At 37.9% G+C, this 24,431-nt stretch overlaps 2 protein-coding genes across 2 annotated transcripts; one reads left to right on the forward strand and one right to left on the reverse strand.

The window, feature by feature from the left end:
* Positions 1-1,675: 1,675 nt before the first annotated feature.
* On the reverse strand, positions 1,676-18,711 carry zc3h7a (zinc finger CCCH-type containing 7A). The gene is made up of 23 exons (XM_081369500.1): positions 18,547-18,711; positions 16,344-16,449; positions 15,976-16,015; positions 15,692-15,889; positions 14,748-14,906; positions 14,589-14,669; positions 14,344-14,397; positions 14,225-14,264; positions 13,140-13,444; positions 12,807-13,050; positions 11,681-11,712; positions 11,425-11,596; positions 11,153-11,311; positions 10,857-11,062; positions 10,438-10,538; positions 9,461-9,642; positions 9,304-9,374; positions 9,078-9,214; positions 8,312-8,417; positions 8,086-8,194; positions 3,851-3,984; positions 2,458-2,621; positions 1,676-2,371 (listed from the first exon to the last, which is right to left on the reverse strand). Exons 2-23 carry the CDS (start codon positions 16,409-16,411, stop codon positions 2,182-2,184), a joined length of 2,952 nt encoding a protein of 983 aa, XP_081225626.1. The 5' UTR covers positions 16,412-16,449; positions 18,547-18,711; the 3' UTR covers positions 1,676-2,181.
* Positions 18,712-20,216: 1,505 nt separating this feature from the next.
* On the forward strand, positions 20,217-24,069 carry pla2g10 (phospholipase A2 group X). The gene is made up of 4 exons (XM_081384184.1): positions 20,217-20,434; positions 21,532-21,700; positions 22,250-22,356; positions 22,967-24,069. The coding sequence occupies exons 1-4, from the start codon at positions 20,398-20,400 to the stop codon at positions 23,113-23,115; spliced, it is 462 nt and encodes a 153-aa protein (XP_081240310.1). The 5' UTR covers positions 20,217-20,397; the 3' UTR covers positions 23,116-24,069.
* The last annotated feature ends 362 nt before the right edge of the window (positions 24,070-24,431 follow it).

Below are 24,431 nucleotides of genomic sequence, written 5' to 3' on the forward strand. Positions count from 1 at the left end.
ATGTGTGGTTTTCTTTTAACATCAAATGTTCTAATTTATATTAGTCATACTAGTCAAAAACACTTCCTGTTTTTGGTGCAAGACCAACAAAAAAGCAGAAGGCAAACCGCATTTCAGCCCACAACTGGAAAGAAATATGCCTACCACACATCTCTATGACAGTGTGCATTACTCTATTCATTATTGTCTTAAGTTTAGTTGACAAATAGTTTTTACTTTCAGCTCAGTGTGTTTTATCTGAAAAGACAAACAAGTAAAATATCTCATCCTATTATTTTTTAAAAACTATTTTTTTAAAAGAGGTCTCTTCTGCCCACCACGGCTGCATTTATTTAATCTGAAATACAGTAAAACAGTAACGTCAAATTACGTAACGCCGTAAACCCGAATAAGTTGGCAAAACTCAAATAATTTGAGGTAATCAGTTACATTTCATTTTTAAGTTAAGAAATTTTACTTTTGAGTTTAGCGGATCTTGCATATTATTATTTTGCACTCATACATTTTAATTGCTCTTAACTTGAAATATCTGTGTAAGCTAATTCATACACAGTTTGAGACTATAATGCAATCTCAATTTAAATATTTTAAGTAGTGGAAAAACTTAACTTAATAGGTAACACAATGTGTTGACAGCATTAGCATAATATAGCACATGCTGACCGTACAGCAACATAAAACACTTATCACACACTGTTCTCAAACTAAGGTCATGCTCCACTCGTCACCATGATGGCAACCCCCCCAAAAACCCAACATAACAGAAAGTCTTCTAAACTAGAATAACAAAATTCATGCATCTCATCTCGAGTTACGGCATGCACGGAGATTGAAAATGGTATGTATGGACTTATCTAACTCTTGGGGATACGGTGAATCCTTTAAAACAAGTTCATAAAACTTGACTTACTTAAAATGTGTCAGTTTTGTGAACTCAAAAGAAAAAGAAAGTTCTAAATACTCGTAAAAGTTAATTTGATTGAACACATTTGTGTAATATGAGTTGGCTCTACTCAAACCAATTAATTATTTTGAGCTTTAGGGTTTACAGTGAATTTAAAATAACTGTTCCATTTGAATACAGTGTTAAAACGTAATATATTTGTGATGGATTTTTTTATCATTTATTCTATCCACATATTCCTGTGATGGCCAAGCTGAATTTTCAGCATCATTACTCCAGTCTTCAGTGTCACATGATCCTTCAGAAATCATTTTATTATGATGATTTGCTGCTCAAGAAACATTTCTAACTAGTTGTAATGCTTAATAATACGGAAACCTCAAGAATTGTTTTTCAGGATTCTTCAAAAGAACAGCATTTATTCGAAATTGAAATCTTTTGTAACATTGTAATGTCACATTTGAACAAATTAATGCGTCCTTGCTGAATCAAAGTATTCATTTTAAAAAGTTTACTAGCATCTAGCAGTTTCATTAGCACAAAAGCAAGCAGTTAAATTCAAGTTAAATTAAATAATTATTACAGAAATACACAGCAGATCCAACCCCATAACCCATCAGGTGCAGCTGGCAGGATATCGCCTATTCATGATCTCCCCCTAGTGGCTAAAACATGTCTTGAGAGTCACGTACAGTCCTTCCCCTTTTCGATTATTAATACATTGATGTGCTATGACTTCCTTCACCGTTTTGCTTTCAGGAACTACGGACGCTGAAAAGATGAAGACTTTATTGTGTTTATGTCGGTCCATATAATACCAACAGGCATTAACACAGCAAGCAGACAACACAGTAAATTGGTGCGGATGTAGAATAACAGAGATACAGGACCGAACATTCCAAAACAAATAATAAAAAGGGCGAGAATTTGTCTCAGAAACATTCAAAGGGATTCTCAGAGGGCTTCTCTCGCTATATGCCATGCCTATACTGCACTTCTGCTTTGGGTTTCATTAACAAAATCCAGCTCCTGAAAGGTGATCCGCTGTGTGCTATTTAATAAGAGAAACACAAAAAAGGCGATGGTGCGTTTACTTAACCGGTGATAAAAGCAACAAAGCCGTGATTACTCAGAACACAAGGCCAGCTCTGTGCTTTCCATGAAAATCCAGAGGGAGGATGTCCTCCCTCTCCACGGACTCGCCTGATTCAATACTGAACTCCAGACATCATAGTTCCAGAACACCCGGCATCAACAGATTCAGATTCATTAAAACATTACTTAATATCTTTAAGCAGAAAACTATATTTGCCAAAGTCATTATCATTTGGTGCTATCAAGTGATCTTTTCTGGCTTTGGCGAGTTTCATCAAAAGGAATTCTCTTCTGTCCATCCATTCCTTCAGCTCTTCATCTCCATGTGCCAGTTTACAAAGCTCTTCCTCTGTGCAGGTGCCCTTGAGGAACCTGGAGGGATGGAAGCCAATCCATTAGGGACAACAGTTAACCGTCACCGTGATCTGAGTGGCGTTACACATTAGCGTTAGGCTCACCGCTCGCAAACTTTGAAGGTGCCCGTGGGGAAGCGATACTGCCAGCAGTTCTGATCGTCCTCGGAGTTGAACACTCGCTCTTTGTGCTTCTCGGAGGTGATGTGCTGCTGCCACTGCTTATCACTATTGCAGTTCTTCCCACACAACCAACAATGGTTGCCAGCCTGACGAGACAGCATTTAGAGGTTACGAGGATTGCATTCACGAAGAAAGGTTTGTATGAAGAAATGAGTTCAGTTATTTTTCATGAAAGGAAATGTGCAATGAATTACTACAGATGTCACCGTTTTCACAAATAAGCTTTTTGTAGTTTACACAGAGACCATAATGGTATCGTTTTCAAAAGTTTGCATTTGCAGGCCCCCAAAACGCCATTGTTGTGTACAAGAACAGCCAAAAATACGTTTTTAGTAGAAAACGGTGTCATGTAAATGGCCCCTAAATATCCTCAACTGACTGCAAATTGGCATTCAGATCTGCCTCCATTCAGTTAGCAACACCCAACTTCCTATGACCAATTCCCTATTTTTTTTTCCCCACTCCAGAAGCCTTTTTACTCGGATATACGTCACAACAGGGAAGACTATCGCTTTCAAGCCCCAGAAAGATACTGAAGACATCATAAAAGAACTCCAGTGGTTTAACCTCAATTTTATGAAGCTAAGAGTGCTTGAAAGTTGTAGTTATGTAGACTGTCAATTCATTAAAAAGACCTTCATTTGGGTTTTGAAAATGAAACGAAATGTCTTACGGATTTGGAACGACATGTGAGGGTGAGTAATTAGACAGAATTTTCATTTTAACCACTAACTTTAACACTAACACTCTTTTTTTTTTTAAGTCTGTATGCTTTAATTTGTCCTAATAGGTAAAGGATTTGCTCATGAATATTAATTGCATTGTGACAATTGGCAAGTAGGCTGCAAAACAGATGCTGTCCTGAGAGTGTGTGTGTGTGCTTATCAGTTGATGGCTTAAATATTCATGAATCATGGTAAGTTATGAGACACAGCGCTCCCTTTAGGCTACCAAGCAATATTACGCAACTAATATTCATTCACAATACCTTACCAAATAAATTTCACATGAGGTGTACATACAGGACGTGTTTAGTGCTCAAAAACGGCTGTGTTCAGCTGCAGGGGTCGAGACGCATTTTTAAAAGTTTGAAAAAACGATTTTTGACCTGACACGGCAAACTGTGGTCCAAGAAGGTGAAAACAGAGAGAGACAGCAGAACAAACAATGTATAATAGAGCCCTAATAGAGTGTATGTGCTGTTCTTGACAGCCAGCATTTTGTGTACAGGACCAAGTGTAAGTGTTTGTGTAAGATGGACCAAGGTTGTGTCAGACAGAGGTGTGATAATGATGTTTCCATAATGTTTCCATACCACGTCCTCAGCGTAGTCCGTGGGCATGTGAATCTGTTTGCCGTTCTCTCGGGTTGCAATGTTGCTGCTCTCCTCGCTCCAGCCCGGCTTCTGAGACTGCAGCCACATTTCATACAGCTGCTCCATGTCTGCAACTGCATTCACACGACCATTATAAGAGATGCATGTCTGTCAACACTAGGTGATAATATGAGTCAATCTATCACATCAAGACCACAATTCAATTGAGCATTGATGATAATGATCTTTGAGCATCAGATCATCCTATTAGAACGATTTCTGAGGGATCAAGTGATACTAAAGACTGGAGAAATTATGCTAAAAATGTATCTTTGATCACAAGATTAAATTACATTTTAAAATATATTACAAAAGAAAACGGTTATTTTAAATTGTAATATTTCACAATCTTACCGTTTTACATATGCAGGTATGAAAGCGTATGAATAAGCTTACAGCTATTTGGCTAATGATTAACACTGGCCTGACTGACGTCTGCAGAACAGGGAAGTTGTTTGAGAGAAAGTTATTTAAAGGCACACTATGCAACTTTTTGTTCAAAATTAACAGAACTTAAATAATGAATCAATACATCAATCCTTCGGAAACTTGTTTTTGTCTTTACCTCGTTAACTGTGGTAACCCTATTATAGGTGTTTATTAGGGCTGCACAATATATAGAAAAATTATCATTATCACGATAATAGTATATGCGATATCCGTATCGCAGAGATGTGCAATAAATCGCATTTATTTTATGTGCCAAGCATTTGTGTGATGCATGCATGCATAGGTTGTTTATGCAAATTCGACCAATCAAATGGGGCCTTACTATCTTTATACCCGCCTCCCCAGTAGGTGCTATTATGCTATTGGCTAGATCGGGCCCAAAGGGGAACCTAGTGGCTCAGAGCAGAGTGTGGAAAATAAAAACTAATGGCTGGAGTAGAGACAAGTGAGGAAAATGACAACAGCGAAGAACCTGTGCCTAAAAAGAACTGTACGTCTGAAATATGGCAATATTTTGGCTTCGATTCCGGGCCTGGAAAAATGTGCTTCCATTTTGATCGCGCTTGCCGCGCGCCTGCATTTTAAATAACGAATTTGCACGCGCAAAATACGCGATATGTGAACATAAGTGACGGTGTCACTAAGTCGTGCCGAAAAATTTTGGCCACGTCGAGAGGAAACTAATCTCCACAGTAATCTGGAACGCAACCTCAGGGAGCTAACGTTATATGAAGACTTCAAAAAGTGTAAGTCCAAATCTACCAAAACTGCTAACGAAATGCCAAGTAACAATAACAGAGTCTCACAGACAACCATTAATCAAAGTGTTGCATGTGTAACGTTAACTCCTTAGGAAAAAACTGAGATATTCTTCTGAAGATCAGAAGAATATCTATTAGCCTACCTGTTTATTTTAGTACGATCATTACATATATAAATGATAAAAAACTTAATAAAAATAGCATTTCTCTAGGGAAATGTTATATCGCAAGAAATATCATCAACGCAATACTCAACAACATCGCATATCGCATATTTTCCCAGTACCGTGCATCCCTAGTGTTATATTTTAGATCTGCTAATGGTTTTCACAGGAAATTGCGTACATACAATCACAACCTGTGTGTGTCTCGTCATTTCCGTAAATAGAGGAAAGTTGCTCAAGCTACTTTGACGTGTGTATGGTGTGGGAGTGGCAGATGTTAGTTGTCATGAGCAAGAAAGGTTGACATGAAGCAGCTAAATCTCAAACCTCTGGGAAAATCACCCATTTAAAATAAACACAGAACAATGAAGAATGAGAACGCGACAGAGCTCGTAATAAAACAAGAATCAACATCACCTTGGCTTTTCTGAGATGGCCTGAACTGAGGGATTTGAAATGTTGTAAAAGCGATGCTGAGATGGTGTTTTTATTACTCAACAGTTGATTGAGGTATATAATTGAACTGATATATTACCATATGTATCTCTCTAACAGAGTACATTGTAAAGCATTATCTATTGTAAAGGATAATTTCATTATGGTTGTTGTAGTGCTGTTATTTATTTTCCAGAAGGTAACATGAATATTAATGGGTAAAGCTACAGTAACGTCTTCAGCTAGAGTCATCTTGAGATCCTTTCCATCTAAACTGGTTATATCTCTTAAAAGAGGTGATTCTCTGCAGAATAATTTTTTGTTGGCTGTTCACGCAGACATAAGTCATCAGTGTTCACGTACGAGAATGGCAGGCAAACAGCAACAACCTAAACTTTCCTTCTGACCTGACAACAAGTGGCACTGGCAAAGGATCTGCGATCTCTCTGTCTTCATCTGAGACAAGCACACTCTCATCGCGGAAACCCTGGCATGCAAGAAATATTACTACACACTGACAAGTTTTGCTAGCTAAACAAACCGAAAACTTGCTGCCTCTAATTCCGTTTTTAAGAATTTGTTTACGTTACTTCCAAAAGTGTTATTCCGCAAAATGCGTGCAGTGTTATTTCTGAACCGATTTAGGGCCAAAAGTTACATAGCGTACCTTTAAAACCAAGGGTTCTCAACTCTGGCCCTCAAGGTCCACTCTCCTGCAGAGTTTAGCTCCTTGATCAAACTCACCTGCCTGTAACTTTCTAGTAATCCTGAAGACCTTGATCAGCTTGTTCAAGTGTGTTTGATTAGGGTTTGAAGAAAACTTAGCAGGAAAGTCGATCTCAAGGACCAGGGCTGAGAAACCAACTTTAAATAAACAAATGGTACATACAACCACTCACTTGTGTGGCCACATTATGACTTCGATACGATACCCGTCTAAAATATCTCTATACCAATACTGAATCAATACCACGGCAAAAACTAAAACAGTAAAAGTAACTGAATAACAGAACTTGAAATTCTAAAAAAATTAAAAACTCACTTGACCAGCATGTTCCTGCCCTGCTTTTTGACCATTCCCTCTCCTTTATTTAAAAAGAATTACATGCCACAGTGTGAACGCATCTCCTTACAGAGATATTTGCAATTATCACATTATCATGTCAATCAATCACATTCGCTAACCTTTCACAGTTCTGAACAGGTTGGGATAGGGTTGGGTGAAATGATAAAAATCTTTTTTTATGATTTTACAAGTAATTTATTTAATTTCACATTTACTATATATATTTTAAATATATTTTTATAAATCACAATATAGTATAATATTATAGTATCATTTTATTTTATTTTATCTTTGCTTTTAAAACTAAGCAAAGATGCAAATAACAAACAATAAGAACAAATACAACATTAGAAAGATACAAATGAAATAGTTTTTTACATTTTTCAGGTAGACTATCAAGAACAAAATTAAATCAAATGTGACAAAAGAAAAGCACTTCAAATGCTGCAGTTAAATAGCACTCGCTGTTTCTAATTAATCTTTAATATTATGCATTTTATGTACTGATTCAATTCATATTTCGACTTTTCCATCCAAAATGTTTGTTTGTAGCAACAAAAAAACGAATTTGTTGTCTACATCATGGAGTAACAGCCATGAATGTCACTCACAAACATTACTAGGCAGCCAGTAGAGGGAAAGCCCACTAGCGACCTCACCGCCAGCCACTGGAGACATGCAGCTACAGTTGCTTGTAGTGTTACTTGCTTTGTCACGCTGTGATTGATCACGCCCGGTGTGAATAGCTCCATACGGATCTATTGTTTCGATTCTGGAGTGTCATCGCAGCGTAAAGTTGCGTTGCTTAATTGCATTCAGTGAGAAAGGCCCTTAAGCCCGGCTGACCCTGAGGTAACATCACACGTCCCACGCCTTATTTTCTCATACATGCATTTTTTTTGCTTTCTAAGGTGTCAATAACTTGAATCCATCATGCGCTGCACGGATACATTTTCCTCCCTGCCGGAAGTGGAAGCCGAACGCGGCACACTAGCCCTGACTCCTGCTGACACGCATCGACGCAAAATCAATCAATACGACTCTTGTTAGAATGCTGTCATTCTTAAAGTACTCGTAACTAATGAAATGTGGAATCGTACCATTTTTAATAGCAGGGTCTCGCAATTATCTTTCTAGTACAGGTATAGTGTTCAACACTACCACTCTCCATGTATTGGGTTTTCATCATCTGGAAATAATGACCAATGAAGCTAAACTAAAACAAAAATAATCCCAATACAAGTGTGTCCCTAAATGCAAGTCATGCAACTTTAGCACTCAAACACATAATGAACTTACTATTGTTTTCTTTCATGAAGGTCCATAGATCTCTTTCTTCTGTGCTGTGAGCAAATGTGCAGTTTCCAATGTACTGGCACTTTTTTCCTGCAGCCACATGCAAGCAAATCTAAAAACATGCATTAATAACAATTATTCAAGAGACAGTGACAATTTATGAACCATCCATGTATGTGCATATTGAAGAAAAATGGACTTTAACATGAAAACACATTATAACACTTACTTCAAACTGAGCAGGAACAGGTTTTTTTGTTGGGAGAGGTCGAACTGTGGTCCACTTTTTCCGTTCAACAGAACTAACCAGAACCACTCGTCTCTCTTTAGACCAACTAGTTAAAGTGACAAGTCATGAGTTAACATACATGGGCATAATAGGGCCCCCTTTAATATTCTGCCATTTTTCAGCCTTTTTTTTGTTTTTGGGCTTTACTAGAATGGCCAGATGTTTTGGACTGCGTTTCTCAAAAGCATTGTGAGCCAAGTTGATCGTGGTGGCAATGGCTCTACAATGTACTTAGGCTTATAATGCTTTTGGGAAACGCAGCCCTGTTAATTTCCCATCTCTATTACGCCCCTCCTTCCGAAAAGCACAATGTGCTCTGATTGGTCAGCTGGACCAGTGTGTTGTGATTGGTTGAAACTCAACACTACAATCAAGGCGTAAATGCGTTTTCATCTCCCATTATTAGCATTAACTCTTTTTCGCATAAGTCAAAAACCACCTCAAGCGAGAGTAAAACATTTTTTTTGTGAATTAAGGGATTTGAAACAGGAAATGTGTTAAAGAATGTACAAGCTATTTTTTCACATGAAATGAAAGTGTATGGTGATTCACGTTCTTCTGTTCGCTTTCATTACATGGAAAAGAGCAGTACATTAAACATTTCTCCTTTTGTGCTGCACAAAAGAAATTGAGTGGGTTTGATACAAAATTCAAGTGAATGACGACAGAATTTCCATTTTTGGATGAACGTATGAGCAGGACTCACGTATGCCTGGCCTTGGCACTGCAGTACTTCTTGTTTTTGTCCGGCTCGCTGACTTGGCCGTTCCTCCAACACTGAGCACATACAAACTGCATCTTCAGGTTAACTGGCCCAAATCTGCGCAGGGCTGGTGGGAGCTCCTACGGAATTGCACAAGCACAATATAAGAAATCTCTCACAGAAACACGGGTATATACGCGTTCTATTAGTACGCATGTATAAATTCTACCTGGGCTTGAACAGCAGCATCCATATTCCAATATTTCTGTGACTCCTGAACAATACCTTCGTGTGAGATACCTTTAACAGATCAAAACAATACAACAGTTAACGTTTCCCATCAATCTTGATGTCTGATAATTCATGAGGCTTAAGTAGCTGCTCACCTCGTTCACTCTGCATCATCCATACTTTGAGCTCGATGAGGCTGTGGGCGTAAAAGCAGGAATCCTCACGCTGGCAGCCGTATCGTACCTCATGCCTACACAGATCCATCTGGCAAAGAGGGATGTATGGACGAACTTTGGAGTACCTGACGGTTTTGTCCCTTAAATAGTGTACAAGGCACCTAAAAAAGAAAAAGAAAAAAGGGTGTTAGTGTCTATACAAGTAATAAAAGATCTCACCTAGGGCCAGGCAATATAGACTACAACGAAAATGTCATCACTTCCAGGCTCTCTGGAACACTTCGGTTTGATTGGTCAACTGCAGCATCTTTGGGTAAAATGTTTTTGTATAATGACCACTAAAACTGTTGTTTAAAATTATGCAAAAAAACTATTGAAAAGAAATAAGTCATTTGTTCATATTTTTATTTTAATATTGTTCATTCTATCTATCTATATATATATCTATATATCTATATATATATATATATATATATATATATATATATATACATACATACACATCTATCTATCTATAAAAAATTAAAACCATAATAAAAAGCATTGATTTTTTTTTTTTTTTACTAAAACATTTCAAAACATGCGAAACACTAGGTATTCGGAGTTATGATGAATCTTTGATTCATGCTGATTCACTGAGAAAGTAAAAAAAAAAAAAATGTATTAAACTTTTGAACTCTACTGATGTTTAAATCATAGACAATTAAATCTGTGTCATGGCATGATGGGTGTGAAGCTGACCTATGGTCAGAGTTCAGGAAGATTAACGGGCAAATAAAAGGTACAGAATGTTGGTTCATTTTCACCAACAAAATAATATTAAATATATAAACACTGAATATATCGCCCAGCCCTGATCAGATGCATTCATTATTTTCAGACCAACTGCATTCACTGCAAAGCATGAAACTGCACATTTAGTGTCTGTACATGTCTTCACAAGAAGAGATGCTTACTTCTTTTCCTCAAACGCATGCTTTGTCACTGGGTGAGAGCATAGACCGGGGTTGTCCTTATTGGTTTTGCTGATTATTCTGGGTTTGTGATCAAAGCATACCTACAGACCAAGTCACACATGTTATTTTTACAGCTCCTTCAAAGTTTAAACCAATGCAAATTTCAGCAATGATGAAAAACAAACACGGAAACCGAAAATCCATTCTTTTGAAAACCGGCCATTCCAGTTCAATGATGAAATGAGAGGGTGTGTTAAAAGACAGACAGTCAGCTGCTGAAAAAAAAATATCTCCAACAAGAACGGCCGAACTCAAACATAAAAAACTTAATTTTGGTCAGCTCCCTTTCAGGTGTATCATGGATTAGTCAGTAATTACAGCTACAATGAGCAAGCCGTTCGAACAATGGCACACTTTACCTCACAGAGGAACATAAATATCCCATGGTGCTCCTGTAGGATTTTGGGCACTGTCACATTGATCTTAGGTCTATATCCGTAAGGATCACACAGATTATCCCTGCAGATGAAGCCTTTGCGTTCTAGTGTCCACACATCAATTTCTTCTTGGCAATAAGCAAAGGTACAGTGGCCAAGATACCGGCATTCTTGTCCTATCGCCACATCTATAAAGAACATTTTGATGATTGTTAGTAAAAAATGAAATAATCTGCAAAACGGCAAGATAAGGCCACAAATGAGAACAGTGCAAGCACCTTTGCAAATATAATAAGGCCCCATGTACTGGTTTTTAGTGGGTCTCGGGCGAATAAGCTTCCACGTTGGAAGTTCTGCATGTTTGGTTCTACCCAAAAGCAAATCTTTTTTGCATTTGTGGTCCTCTGGAAGGTAAGCATAATCCAGCACTCCAGGTCCTGTGAATACAGTCATAAAAAAAAAACCTTATGCAAAACGTCATTGTTTGCATATTTGCATGCGAGCACTGCAAACGCTGCCTAGCAACACTTCCTGCATGACTGACGCTTACCGGTTTTAATGTAGCATGAAGAGCAGGCCTGTTTAAAATCATGTGTATCAGCAAGTGGGTTCTTGGCAAGGTCTAACTGCGGTGGATAATCCTGCGCGAATGTCCCATCGGATGTACTGAAACCCATCCCAATGGGTGGAATGGTTGGCACTGACATGTCGCTATTGCCCAGCTGAAAGAGCAAATAACGGAGATTAACCAAAGAGAACCAAAGAGCTGAATATTCAGGAAAATATTGAAATAAATTAACTCTTACCGACATAAAATGATGCTGGCTAAAGACTTTATCTGGTCCATAAGGATAAAAAAAAATAAAAAAACAGGAAAAGAAAATCAGAAATTATAAGTAAAACCAAACAAAGAAATAATAGTTTCAGCAGACACTGACATCAGGGTCCAAAATTAACACTTGTCAGGACACCAAATAGAGGTTAACTAAGGGCTTTAATGATTACATTAAATAGCACTTTACTAGGATCTGCAAATATTGTGTTATTACAGTTTCAGTGAATGACAATGACCCGCAGTGTTCATCACAAATAAACCAGGAAAAGTGCGCAGTAATAATGCCACTGTCATGGAGTGCTGCAGTGATGATGTATTTTTATAGGCCAATCCAGATGTGAACATCAAGTGACAGTCAATTGGATTTTCCAACTGGCTTTTGGATTACAGAAAATAAACTGACCAACAAAAGTTTGATTCTTGCACATTTGTTCATCATAAATAATCTTCAGAAATGAACAACTTTTACGAATTTGAAACCTCAATACAATCGCTTAAAGTAAAAAACTGCAAACTAACTCGGCTACACCACGGTCACAATGATTTATCTTCCAACAACTCTTTCAATCTCAAGTCAATAAGTTGAAAGTTTAAGTTATGATTGTTTGAGCGTGATTATAATCCCAAGCGAGGCTGTAAAAGTGGACTAGTGAGCAGATGAGTTCACCTGCTCGGTGTGATGATGTTTTCTGTCCGACAAGGCGACAATCCCTGTAGTCCCATTTAGACACTTGTTAGCAACCGCTTCTTTCAAGAAACATAAAAGCTTAGTAAAATCTCGAGTGAGGTATTTACTAATGAACTTTCATGTTGTAGAAAAAGCCATGGCAGTATTTTGAGCTTACAGTGCGTTCTGTTCAACAGACCTTATTTCAGGCATTTAGCCAAACCCCATTTTGTTTGGGACAAAAATGCCAACTCATTCGTGGGTTTTAGGACTCATTCCTGCAGCACTCTATAATGACAGTTTACAGTTTATTTGATGGTGAGAAATAACTGAGACTGGCAAATTATCTTAATTCACTCAGCATTTGCAGGTTGGGTAAAACTGTAATATTTTACCCCTTTTTTTAAATTGAGAAAGCAGAGCAACACACCTGTCTGAGAATCTGAAATCGACAAACTATCCAATGAATCCAGGCCTGAGGAAAATGTATCCAGACCAAGAGAATACGATGAAATTGGCTTGTGGTACGGAGCGGGCAAATTTATTGTGCACTGTGGAGCCATACTCAAAAACGGATGGCTCAGATGAGAAGGCATGAGTAAAGGACTCCGTAATGAACTACTGACGGAAATACTGGTCGGTAAAGGAATAGGTCCGTCCACTGTAGGAATATCCTGGGTGGGGAGAAAAAGGCAAACATCAACATGACTTCTCACATGCACTCAAAACTTGTGTTGAGCAAAAATGCGTTACTCTATCTTACCAAAGAATTAGAAGGACTTGCTCTGTCCAACAGCTCGTCCAGATCATCCCCAATAATATCTGTATCATAGTCCAAGCGGGTGTCTGATAATACATAAGAGTCATTGGGCCTGGTTCCATTAACCAGAGGCATATGTAATGACATGGAAACAGGCTCTGGGTGATGGGTCTCAACTGGGACTAGCGGTGGTGAGATGACACCGACGAGAGGCTTAGACTCGACTTCTTCCTTCTCATTTACAGTAGAACACACTGGCATATTGACTGGTACTGGGCAATCCATACCCTGCGTAGACTGGCCCACTTCTATGGAGACAAGGAGACAGTGACGAGCTGACTGCAACTGATTCACAAATTTATGATATACACTTCCGTTTGGTGTTTGTAAGATGTTTTAAAGGAACACTCCACCATTTTTTGAAAAAGGGCTTATTCACCTTCTTTCCCAAGTAGCAGTGCTTCGCCTGTGCTTCCCCTAATATAGACCCAAGTCAATATCTGCATAGGAAATCGCCTAGTGTTAATCTGCATCACTATTTGTACTTGTGAATACGCAGGCCACAATAAGTAATTAGGTGGGTTTTATTTATTTTTATATCACTTTTACTCAGGACATGCTAGCTGGCAACAAAGGATTCCATTCATTATGCTAAGCTAAGCTAGCGCCGACCCTGTCAAACTAAAACAATGCATGCACTGAGACAAAAATGCATTTGCCCACCTATCTAAAGGTAGGAAAGAAGGTGAATAAGCCCTATTTCAAAAAACGGTGGAGTGTTCCTTTAATGTTTTTGAAATAAGTCTCTTTTGCTCACCATTTATTTGATCAAATATGCAACAGTGATATTTTTTGAAGAATATATTACAAATTAAAATAAATGCTTAAAAAAAAAGGATTCTTTGATGAATAGAAAGGTCAAAAGAGCAGAATTTATTTGAAACCTAAATCTTTTGTTACACTATAAAGTCTGTCACTTTTGATCAATTTAATGCATCCTTGCTGAATAAAAGTATTAACTTCTTTAACAAACAAATCTTACCGACCCCAAACTTTTTAATGGCAATATATGACATACACTGACTTACCCATTTCAATATCCTCCACAGAGGCAGAGTTTTGAGAATGCTGTTAGGAAACAAAGCAGCTCAGTAGGGTTGCTGAAATTTATCATTTTAAAAACACACATGCACATTCAGCATCTTACCTTATCATTAACCGCACCAGATAGACTTGCACCAGGCAAAACATTTAAGGCAGGCTGATTTCAAAAGAAAGAAAAAAAGACTGGTCAAGGCCAAATATTTACAGATTATGAGCTTTAATGTTTTTCACCATAATTCTAACCAATTCAATTATTTCCCCCCTAATTAGCTAGAAAGTAGACACTCATCAGATTATTTTGGTTCCTATTTTTCCCCCTGCATTCAGAATTTTTTTTTTTTTTTTTACCTTGTGTCTCACATAAGCCTTACGTATTTTCAATCCCAACATTTTGGCAAGCTCCTGGGTCATTTCAATCACATGAGTGTCCTGTAAAGCAAATGAAACATGAGGAACCAAGTAATGCGAAAACTACTTGATTAAAACCTCAATGTAAAGTGCTCTGACCTGAGGCACTGCCATAGAGCATTTAGCAACCGCCTCATAAGCCTCTTGATGTCTTCCCATTTCCTTCAGACATCGAGCTTTCCGGTAAAGTGCTTTGTAGTTGCTTTCATTGAGTTGAAGAGCTTTTTCAGAGTCCTCTAGGGCTTGATCGTGCAGTCCCTGCATCAATAACCACAAACACATTACAGGCAATTAAAAAAAACAACTGGGACAATTAACCTTGCAGCATAAGCAGTTGTCAAACACTAATGGAAATGATACACTGTTTGTATTCTACCATTCAAAAATGTTACTATTATATACACTAATGAATAGAGCTGCATGATTCATCGTTAAAAGATTGCAATCTCGATTCACTGCGATCTTATTCCGAAATGCCAACGATTCAGCTACATCTATAAGATCTTTGACAAGCGAACATCCAAATCTGCGTTGACCTGCCGCTGATCAAGAGTACAGTTATCATGTATAGGTATGAAACAGCTTTACAAAAAAAAAAAAAAACAGGACATAAACAATGATGTCTACGGTAACGATCAAAATAGACTAAATCACCTTTTGAAAGTAACGATGCGTTTAAATAAAGAATGTATCAATGACATTGTTACAATTACGTCGTTACACGCGACAAGTGACTGTTAAATTTATTTATTTGCCATTGAATCAAATGATTCCTACAAAAATGCTGATTCTTCCAGTAATGAAACAAGTGAAGTATTTATGAGCGAGTCATTGAATTGTTCATTTAAACCGAGTTATGTGGAAACAGTGATTCTTTTTCCCATGGTCCTTCCATGATTAGAAAGTTCAATAGAACAGATATTATTTGAAACAAATCTTTAGTAACTTCATAAAATGACTACGGCCACTATCAAACAATTGAATGCATCCTTGCTGATTAAAGTTGTATATCTGTGTACATGCAAGCGAACGCATATTCTTACAATGTTCAAGTAGGACGCAGCACGGTTCGCATGAAGCTTCTCCTTTATCTCTTGAGGGATGAGGATGTCCTCTGATTCTGCATACTCTGCTATGTTTAAGGCCTCTGTGTATAATTCAACAGATCGTGCCCATTCGCCTTCAAGGAACACATCATTTGCCTCGCCATACAGATTCCTCACCAAACTCTGAATGAACACCTAAAGGAATGAATCGATGCTTAATATAAACATCTAATGCACAGCTGCAATCAGTGCTGGATTGACTGTGAATGAGACGCACTTACCTCATACTGCTCCTGAGAGCCAGGAAAGGGCAGGGTAGATCTACAATTAAACAAGATAAGGAAAACACTGACACTATGAAAACACAGGTGCAAGGAACACGAGCAATGATAGATTTACTGAGAGAGAACAAGTCATAATGAATCTGTGATGGTTAGGTGTAATAAATCTGTGTAATTTGCATTCCATAAATTGTTTGAACTGCAACCAAATTCTTTTCATAGGACAGAAATAAACACCAGTGGATGAAGTCTCTCTCAAACTATTTCTCTCGCTTTTCCTCCATAACAAAAACTGAAGTCTTTTTCTTCATGATCAAAGCTCTCTTCATTCACAGGTTTATACTAATAGTTAAAAGCAGAACACTTACTGAATGAATTGTAGGCCTTTCTGAATGTCCTGCCACCGGCTGCTTCGGTCCTGGCATGGGGCTGACATCTTCCCATACGCATGTAGGACTTGACTATGGTCAACACCTACAGTTTTATACAGAGATTACTCAGATACATTGACTTAACTGATGCATTGAAATACATCTTATAGTGCAACGGTACAGTAATGGAAAAGCATTTCCGTTCTGCTCTCTGTTGAGCCACGAGTCTCACCCAGCACATTATTGCTGCCTTTCTTTTATTAGCGCAAATTGATTCTTTAGAACAGTTCGTTTCAAATAACCGATTCAGCAATTGAACAATGGCTTAGTGAAAATCAATATTGACCTTGTATTTGAAAAAGGATCCTCATATAAAAACACTACTAAAATTCAGAGTAAGTTCATTCGCATTCGGAGATCAACTATTTGTGAAACGGTGCGAACTGCGCCCTCCATGATGACGAGGAAGTATCAGCAAAGAATTTATTGATTTCTAGGTACCGAAGCAGACCGAAATGGTACCGAAATTGGTACAGAGAACCGTGGATTTTCACTGGGGATATTGGTACCGAATACTGAAATTTTGGTACCGTGACAACACTACTTACAAACAAGACATACAACATACTCTTTAAAGGCATTTTAGAGGTATTATTAATTATGCGCATGTTCCAATAGATATAGGCCTACACAACACACTGTTGTTTACCAACAACGGAATAGTTCACCAAAATATGAAAATCATCCCATAATTTATCACTGGCTTCCGGCAGTGGGCGTACACGCATTCACGAGAGAGTCGAGTCCCGGCAGAAGGGTAACCTCTGACCCGACATATGACGTAGCTCCTCTTATATCGCAATCCTCCAACATTTTCTTTAAAACATCTTGTTTTTGACTTCTAATTCGTGACCAGCATTTTGTTAAGTGCTATCCTCTCCGCTTGTCAATTCTCATCCAAGCTTAAGCTACGTCTACATCCTACGTCGGGTCAGAGGTCACTCTTCCGCCAAAACTCGACTCTCTCGTGAATGCGCATATGGCTGTTGCCGGAAGCCAGTGATTATAGTATATAAAGTTTTAAATATGGATATTTTTCTAACAAAAAAAACATCGCTTTGCTTTAGAATGCATTTATTAACCAACTGGAGCCATATGAATTACTTTTATGATGGATGATGCACTTTTTGAAGCTTCAATACTCAGTATTCAAACACTACTCAAAAGCCATTACAAAGCTGGGAAGAGCCAGAATATCATTTAATATAACTCTGATTGTGTCATAAAGAAGTCATAAACACCTAGGATGGCTCGAGGGGGAGTAAACTAGGGGATAATATTCATTTTTGGGTGAACTATTCTTTTAATGCATTTTTCTTGAAACAATAATTTAGCTCGTAAAAAAGTCGTTTAGAACTAACTATAATGTACTTATAATACAAACAATGCTAAAATGACATGACATGACATAGGGCGATTACTGAAATGTTCTCGGCCTATGACCCACGGATATAATTAACAGTTCAAAGATTTGTCGATTGTTGACTCGGTTCAGTCCGGTTATGCAAACGGATTCATTCAAAACACCTTACTCGAAAGAAAACACAGTAAGGAATTCAGTATGAAACATAACATACTTCTTGAATCTGAACCCACTTGACGGAAGACAATGGGGATTCACAGAAAACTGGCGTCTGATATTGGTTGATTTAACCACATTGAAACTTCTCGCATAGGTCATAAAAAGTCTCATTACAAAACTCTCGCAATAAAGAAACGCTGGCCGTGTCTCAAAGCGAAGTGAGCCGCCTACTTCACCGCGGTCCATAAAGGAATCTCCGAACGCGCCTTCGACGTGCAAATGTAACGTTACAGTCTAGATAGGCAGCTCACTCGGTATTGAAACACAGCCATTGTATGACCAAATTTTTTCACAAACTGAAAATTCCAATGGGTATTTTTGCTGTGAAACGGGCACCGAAGCTCTGACCTGTTTTTCCCGTAAAGTCATGAACACGTAGATCTTGTGTGCTAGCCAAGCGGTTGGTCGTTCAAACTCTTGTGTGAAGAGTCGCTAGGTAAACTAGCATGATAGCATTTTACCGCGCACCTCTGCCCACTCACTCGGCTGAACAGCGGCCGCCCAAGTATATGTATGTAGGCGAACAAACCTATTTATTACTACTTTAACAACGCTCACCTTAAGTAGACAAATGACCAGCAGGAAAGAGACTCTTCCATACAATCGCTAATGTTTTCATGTGTTCGTCAATCCTGCCTCTTCTTTGGGCAACGTGATCTTCGTGACGTCTTGCTCACTTTTTCGGTTAGTAGTTGAAGATGGTTACAGCGCCCTCTCTCGGACACACTCGGAAACGGCCAGCGTGATCTTCTCCGTTCTCCACCTTCTGCGTTCATTTTCATCTACCCATGACATGATGCTAACTAGAAAAATTGTATTTTGAACATTTATTTAATCTGCTATTAAGTAACTATGGTATTTACCGGACCACGTACACATTTTTTTTTTATCTGTCTTCTTTGCACGTGATATATTACGATAACACAGACAAAACGTTCTCGATATTTTAAAATGTGTAGCGCCAAGGTTGCTGCTAATGAAGACTAGCTGCGTAAGGAAATGTAAGTAGGAAATGGGGATAATGTTTAAAAAAAAAAAGAAAGCAAAGAAAACAAGCCCAGATAAATAAAGGCAGGCCTATTCAATTGCATATAATAAGCGCTAATTTGTATGGCTAGGCTACTTATAAATAAATAAATGCACGGACGTGGAATATAAATTTGAATTATTTAATTGGATTTAAATTATTTTGTGAGAAGAAAGAGGGCATGATGACTGATAAGACAGAACATAAGTTTGGAAATAGTAGCCTAATAATTTTAATGTCAACACAACATATTCTATCAGTTGCTTTGAATTTTACACATGCATTGAGTGATCTGATGAATTTCACTCATCTAGGCTATAGCCTATGCTTTTGGGTTTGTTAAATATTTTGTGGAATATGTTTTTTGATAATACGTGTCAATGAATCATGCGTTTTTACTGCCAAGAAACAATTTTGTCCGATACTTGCAGGCTCGCAGTTTTATCCGTAATATCACCTCAATTTCCTAGTCTGTTAGTTGAGAGGTCATTTTTGCATATTTGGTACTTTATTGGGTATTTGTACATTCTTATTTGGGGTCAATAATTGTTCCCTTTATATTAGGTATGTCCTGGATCCCTGCCTATCTACTGATCTTACCCCTTTTTTCCATTTTTTTTTCTATTATGTTAAATTGTGTTCTGGAATGTTTGGAATTTTGTAATATGTGGTGAAACCTATAAATATAAAGTGAGAGAGAGAAAAAAGAATATTCTACTACTAAACACAACGTGCAAAATTCAGTTGAGTTAAAGAGCTAAAATTGAGTTAAAGAGTTCAGATTTTCAAAATGGTTTAATTTATCCAGACTTGTGGCCTGAATCAGTTTATGAATAGATTGTTTACAGATGGAGAAGGTAAATATAGCCTTGTGCTGCTGCTGGCGTGTTCGATCATGATTCCAGTTGGCAGCTCATCCAGCTCAAGCTGTTTGTATGGAAAATCCAACCAGCCATCATAGGGCGGTCCCGACTGAGCTGAACACCCAACCAGTCATCAGACAGAGGGGGCACATTATCCAGCAGTCTCAGACTTTAACTTTCGACTTAATTTTAACCCCGAGGAAACATCAGCCTCCAGCAGTGAGAGAGAGAGAGAGAGAGAGAGAGAGAGAGAGAGAGAGAGAGAGAGAGAGAGAGAGAGAGAGAGAGAGAGAGAGAGAGAGAGAGAGAGAGAGAGAGAGAGAGAGAGAGAGAGAGAGAGAGAGAGAGAGAGAGAGAGAGAGAGAGAGAGAGAGAGAGAGAGAGAGAGAGAGAGAGAGATTATAGTAGGAGTGATGTCCTGAGATTACTCAGCATCTAAAATAAGCCCAGCACTGAGGAAGTCTGTTTATCCGAGACTGAAGAACAGAGACTGGACTATTACCTGACTGTTTTAGCACAATGACTGCGCTGTATCACACATTCCTGCTCTTTACAGGTGAGGCTGCTCACATCACATTTAACCATTCCTTCTCACGCTGCTTTCTTCTTATATAATCTGCATTTAGTCATTTAGCTAATCAAAGAAATGAGATTAGGGTGGACTGCCAGGACACCTGTAGTGTGTGTGTGTGTGATGCCCCCTTAAAAACAATGTGCATTTACTTTTAATCTATAACATATTTAGAAATAAGTTTTGCATGTGCAGGATGATGATGCATAAACATTTGCTTATTTAGTTGTTATAGAACAAAATGTATAATTATTCAAAAGGCCATCTTACCCCACTACTGGGGTAAGAAGCCTCCACTGGCCAAACTTTTACAGAATGTATGACCTCTGATATAATTCTTATTAAACTTTTGGTTACACTTTATTTTAAGGTGTCATTGTTACAGTGTAATATTTAAGTACTGTGTAATATTAAGCAACTAACTCCAGTGCAAAATTATATATTATATTAATTTATAATAGCCTACATACTTTTTATTTCTATATATTATTGAGAATAAAACGACTGAGCAAATGCATTTAATAGCAATTTTTCAAATATGAACGTATTTTTTGTATTTTTAAAATGCAAAATGTTTTTTTAAACCGTAAAATGACTTTGAAGATGCAAAGTATGAATAAGTTTAAGATTTATTTATTTATGCAGAGTGGACAAAACAAAGTAAAAATTCAGATCATATAAAAAAATGTTCTTATGACTGAGAGCGAAACACTGGTCATTTAGACTTAAGAAATCCCACACAACTGGAATCTAACACGTAATCGGTGGAATCTGACACTGCATTGGTGAAAAATGGCCCTATTCTTTCCTTGGGAAACTCTAGACAATAAAGTACATGAATTTAAACTTTTACAATAGTTTTATAATAAATTACTATCAGTGTAAAATATTTTAGATATGGTATCATAACAAATAGCATTATATGTGAGAATATGGCAATATATTTTAAAAGGATACAGCATCATGTTAAAAGTAATTGGATAAAAGTGTCTGCTAAATGAATACATGTAGGTGTATGTAGAAAATCGGTGACATTATAATGAATACCTGCCGGGATAAATTCCCCCTTTTGCTCTTTTCAGTCAGCATGGCTTCCCTGCAGCCGCAGAGGTCTCCAAGGAGTAAAAGGGGTCTGCTGGAACTAGCTGGGGTTATCAAGTGCAGCACGGGGCGATCAGCTCTATCCTATGTGATGTACGGATGTTACTGCGGTATTGGGGGTGAAGGGTGGCCCAGAGACAGAGCAGACTGGTAAGACGCCTACAAACATCAGTGCAGTTCTGTGTAATGCCAGCAACAAATAAGCTGTGATTGCAAGCACTTCTCTTTGCAATGGTTGGATTTGCTCAGTCTTTTTTTAAATTTACTCCATGGTCACAGCGTGTCCATATCTGTGGCATTTTCCATCTGGAAAAAGAAATACTCCCAGCTCTCCCACACACAAAATAACTGTTTCCCTTAACCTCAGTTTAGGATGCAGAAACCAATTTCGCTGCTCCCAGAGAAAGAGCTCTTCGGAAGTAGACAGCGAGATAGAATAAGAAGAATAAACAAACCTGCTAATATTATTGCACCACATTCCACAGCGGTATTGTTTAAACTAGTCTTACAGAGTCAGCAGTTTATCTGGCCGACATACCCAGCCGCTCTCTGTGTGTGAGATCACGTTGTATTTCTGCAAGTCTACTTGAATTATACGTTACATAATGAAGAAACAATTCAAAACCAGACAGAACTGGGCTTGGTCCTTTGTGTCGTTTCATTAAAGGTAACCTCAAGGGCATGCGTTCTTCTCTATAGGTGTTGTCACAAGCATGACTGCTGTTATGGGGATGCAGAATTCGCGGGCTGTCAAACGAAAACGGACAGGTATCAGTGGACGTGCGATGACAAGCAGGCTGACTGTGGTATGATGTGCTATTCAGATCTTAAACACCATATTTACATTATTTTACACTGTAAGAATTATATGATCAATAAGTTATGACAACATGTTTTTACATTGCTTTAACTCACCAAAAAAGTTAAGCAATTTTCAACTTTTACAAGATTCAACTCATTTTTTCAGTCAGTTTATTGTAATTAAGTTGAAATGACTTAAACATCCAAGTTGATTGTACTTAAAAATGTAAGGCAGCATTTTTTACAGTGTAGAATCACTTTTTACATTATAAGATGGGATCTAAATGTGAAACGTGCAGTAAAGAGGAAACTGGGTGGGTAAAAATTGTTTTGTTTGGTCTTTTCCTTCAGCTTGAGGAAGTAGTAGTAATACAGGGTGCGTATTATAGCAGATGGGACACTTCAGGCTAAAACCACGGGATATTTTAAGATCTAGTTCTTGCAGTAAACACCATAATGTGCAGTAGGCAACACTCATGAGATTTACAGTACATTGCTTAAGAGCCATAAAAGTTATGGTTTTAATTTATGGTTAAAATATGGTTTCCTTCACTCTATATGCAAACTACTCATTTTACACAGCCGACAATTTACATTTATGTGTCTTCAACGCAGACGCGCTTAATGACAGATGTGCGAAAATCCTCTGCCGATGTGACAGGGAAGCGGCCAGATGCCTCAGAAGGGCACCGTTCAACCGAAAGTACGCTATGTGGCCGGATTTCCTCTGTGGATGTGTTCATCCCACCTGCAACATTTACTAATGTCAGGACCTAATTTGGTTAACAAAAAAAAATCTTGTAGAGCTTGTATTGTATGTTTGATGAATATTATTTTGAATTTATATTGTTAAAAGGATTTCCATTTTCTACATATGTATTTTATATTTGCATAGTTGACTTTCAAAAGTGAATGGATTAAAGTATGTGCAAAATATTCACAATTTTGCTCATCCTTTATATATAGCCAAATTACAGTCATGAGTGTTTTCTGAATGGCACTTCACCATTTTGGCCTGTAGGGGCGACCGGGGCTAGTTGTCACACTAGTTGCCTATAGTATTTCTCAGGATAGGTTTAGTTTAGACAAATGTGTCACAAACAATAAGTTACGTTCTGTTAGGACCTCCTCATGCAGACCCCACAATACACAAAACACTTTCAATACACAAGACATAGGCTATACAGGTTTTGCATTTCCTGAGAAACAATGTCCCTTTGATGTTCCAATTGTAAGTACACTTTTGGTTCACACCTTTACAGACAGAAGCAGTTGATTGCATCTGGGGCAGATTCAGTGTAATTAAATCTGATATTCACTTTTACATTATGCATTTTGCAGACAATTTTTATCCAAAGCGACTTCAACGAACAGAACGTCGAGGAGCCAACTATATTTTTATATACTCAATGCAGGATTATTTGACGACTGGATTAGGAAGAAAGCTAGAGAAGAGTAGAAATGCTTAGAAGATTATGTGTGTGTGTGTGTGTGTGTGTGTCTGGGTGTAGCTTGCGGGGGCTATAGCGACTGAAAAATGCTACTAGTTTTACAAATAAATGATATTTTCAACTTGAAAGTAAATATGCCTTTAATGTACATTTCGAATTGTTATTTTGTAAATAAATGAATGAATCCAATCAAACTTGCGTCTCCACAATCTCATTAGAGTTAGAAGTTATCACATGATGAATCTTCATTTTGGCGGTAAAAGCCCAACAGATGTCTGTTTAAAGCAGAGGGTGAGCGCGCCGTCATCCGATGGATCTGGTTGCGTGCAACTCCACGCGCTTGCTGCTCTCTGTAGTCAGTAGATCACTTCAACATTAGGCTATATGGAGTTACATGGAGTATGAATATGTAGGTGTACTATAGAAATGCTAAAATGCTGACTGACAGGCACTCCATGGTGACGCGATTTTCCCTGCAAAAACGTCCCGAGTAAGTTCTTAAAATAAAAATCAGTCTACTGGTGTTCACAACCAATAGGAAGTCGAGGAAGGTCTCGTTTTTTAAAGTTTCATCAAAACAGCTTTGTCATTGACAACAGAAAAAGCAATGAATACATGGGAATTATTAC

This window comes from Scardinius erythrophthalmus, assembly GCF_964197995.2.
Source record: "Scardinius erythrophthalmus genome assembly, chromosome: 1".
In the NCBI taxonomy this organism is placed as follows: Eukaryota; Metazoa; Chordata; class Actinopteri; order Cypriniformes; family Leuciscidae; genus Scardinius; species Scardinius erythrophthalmus.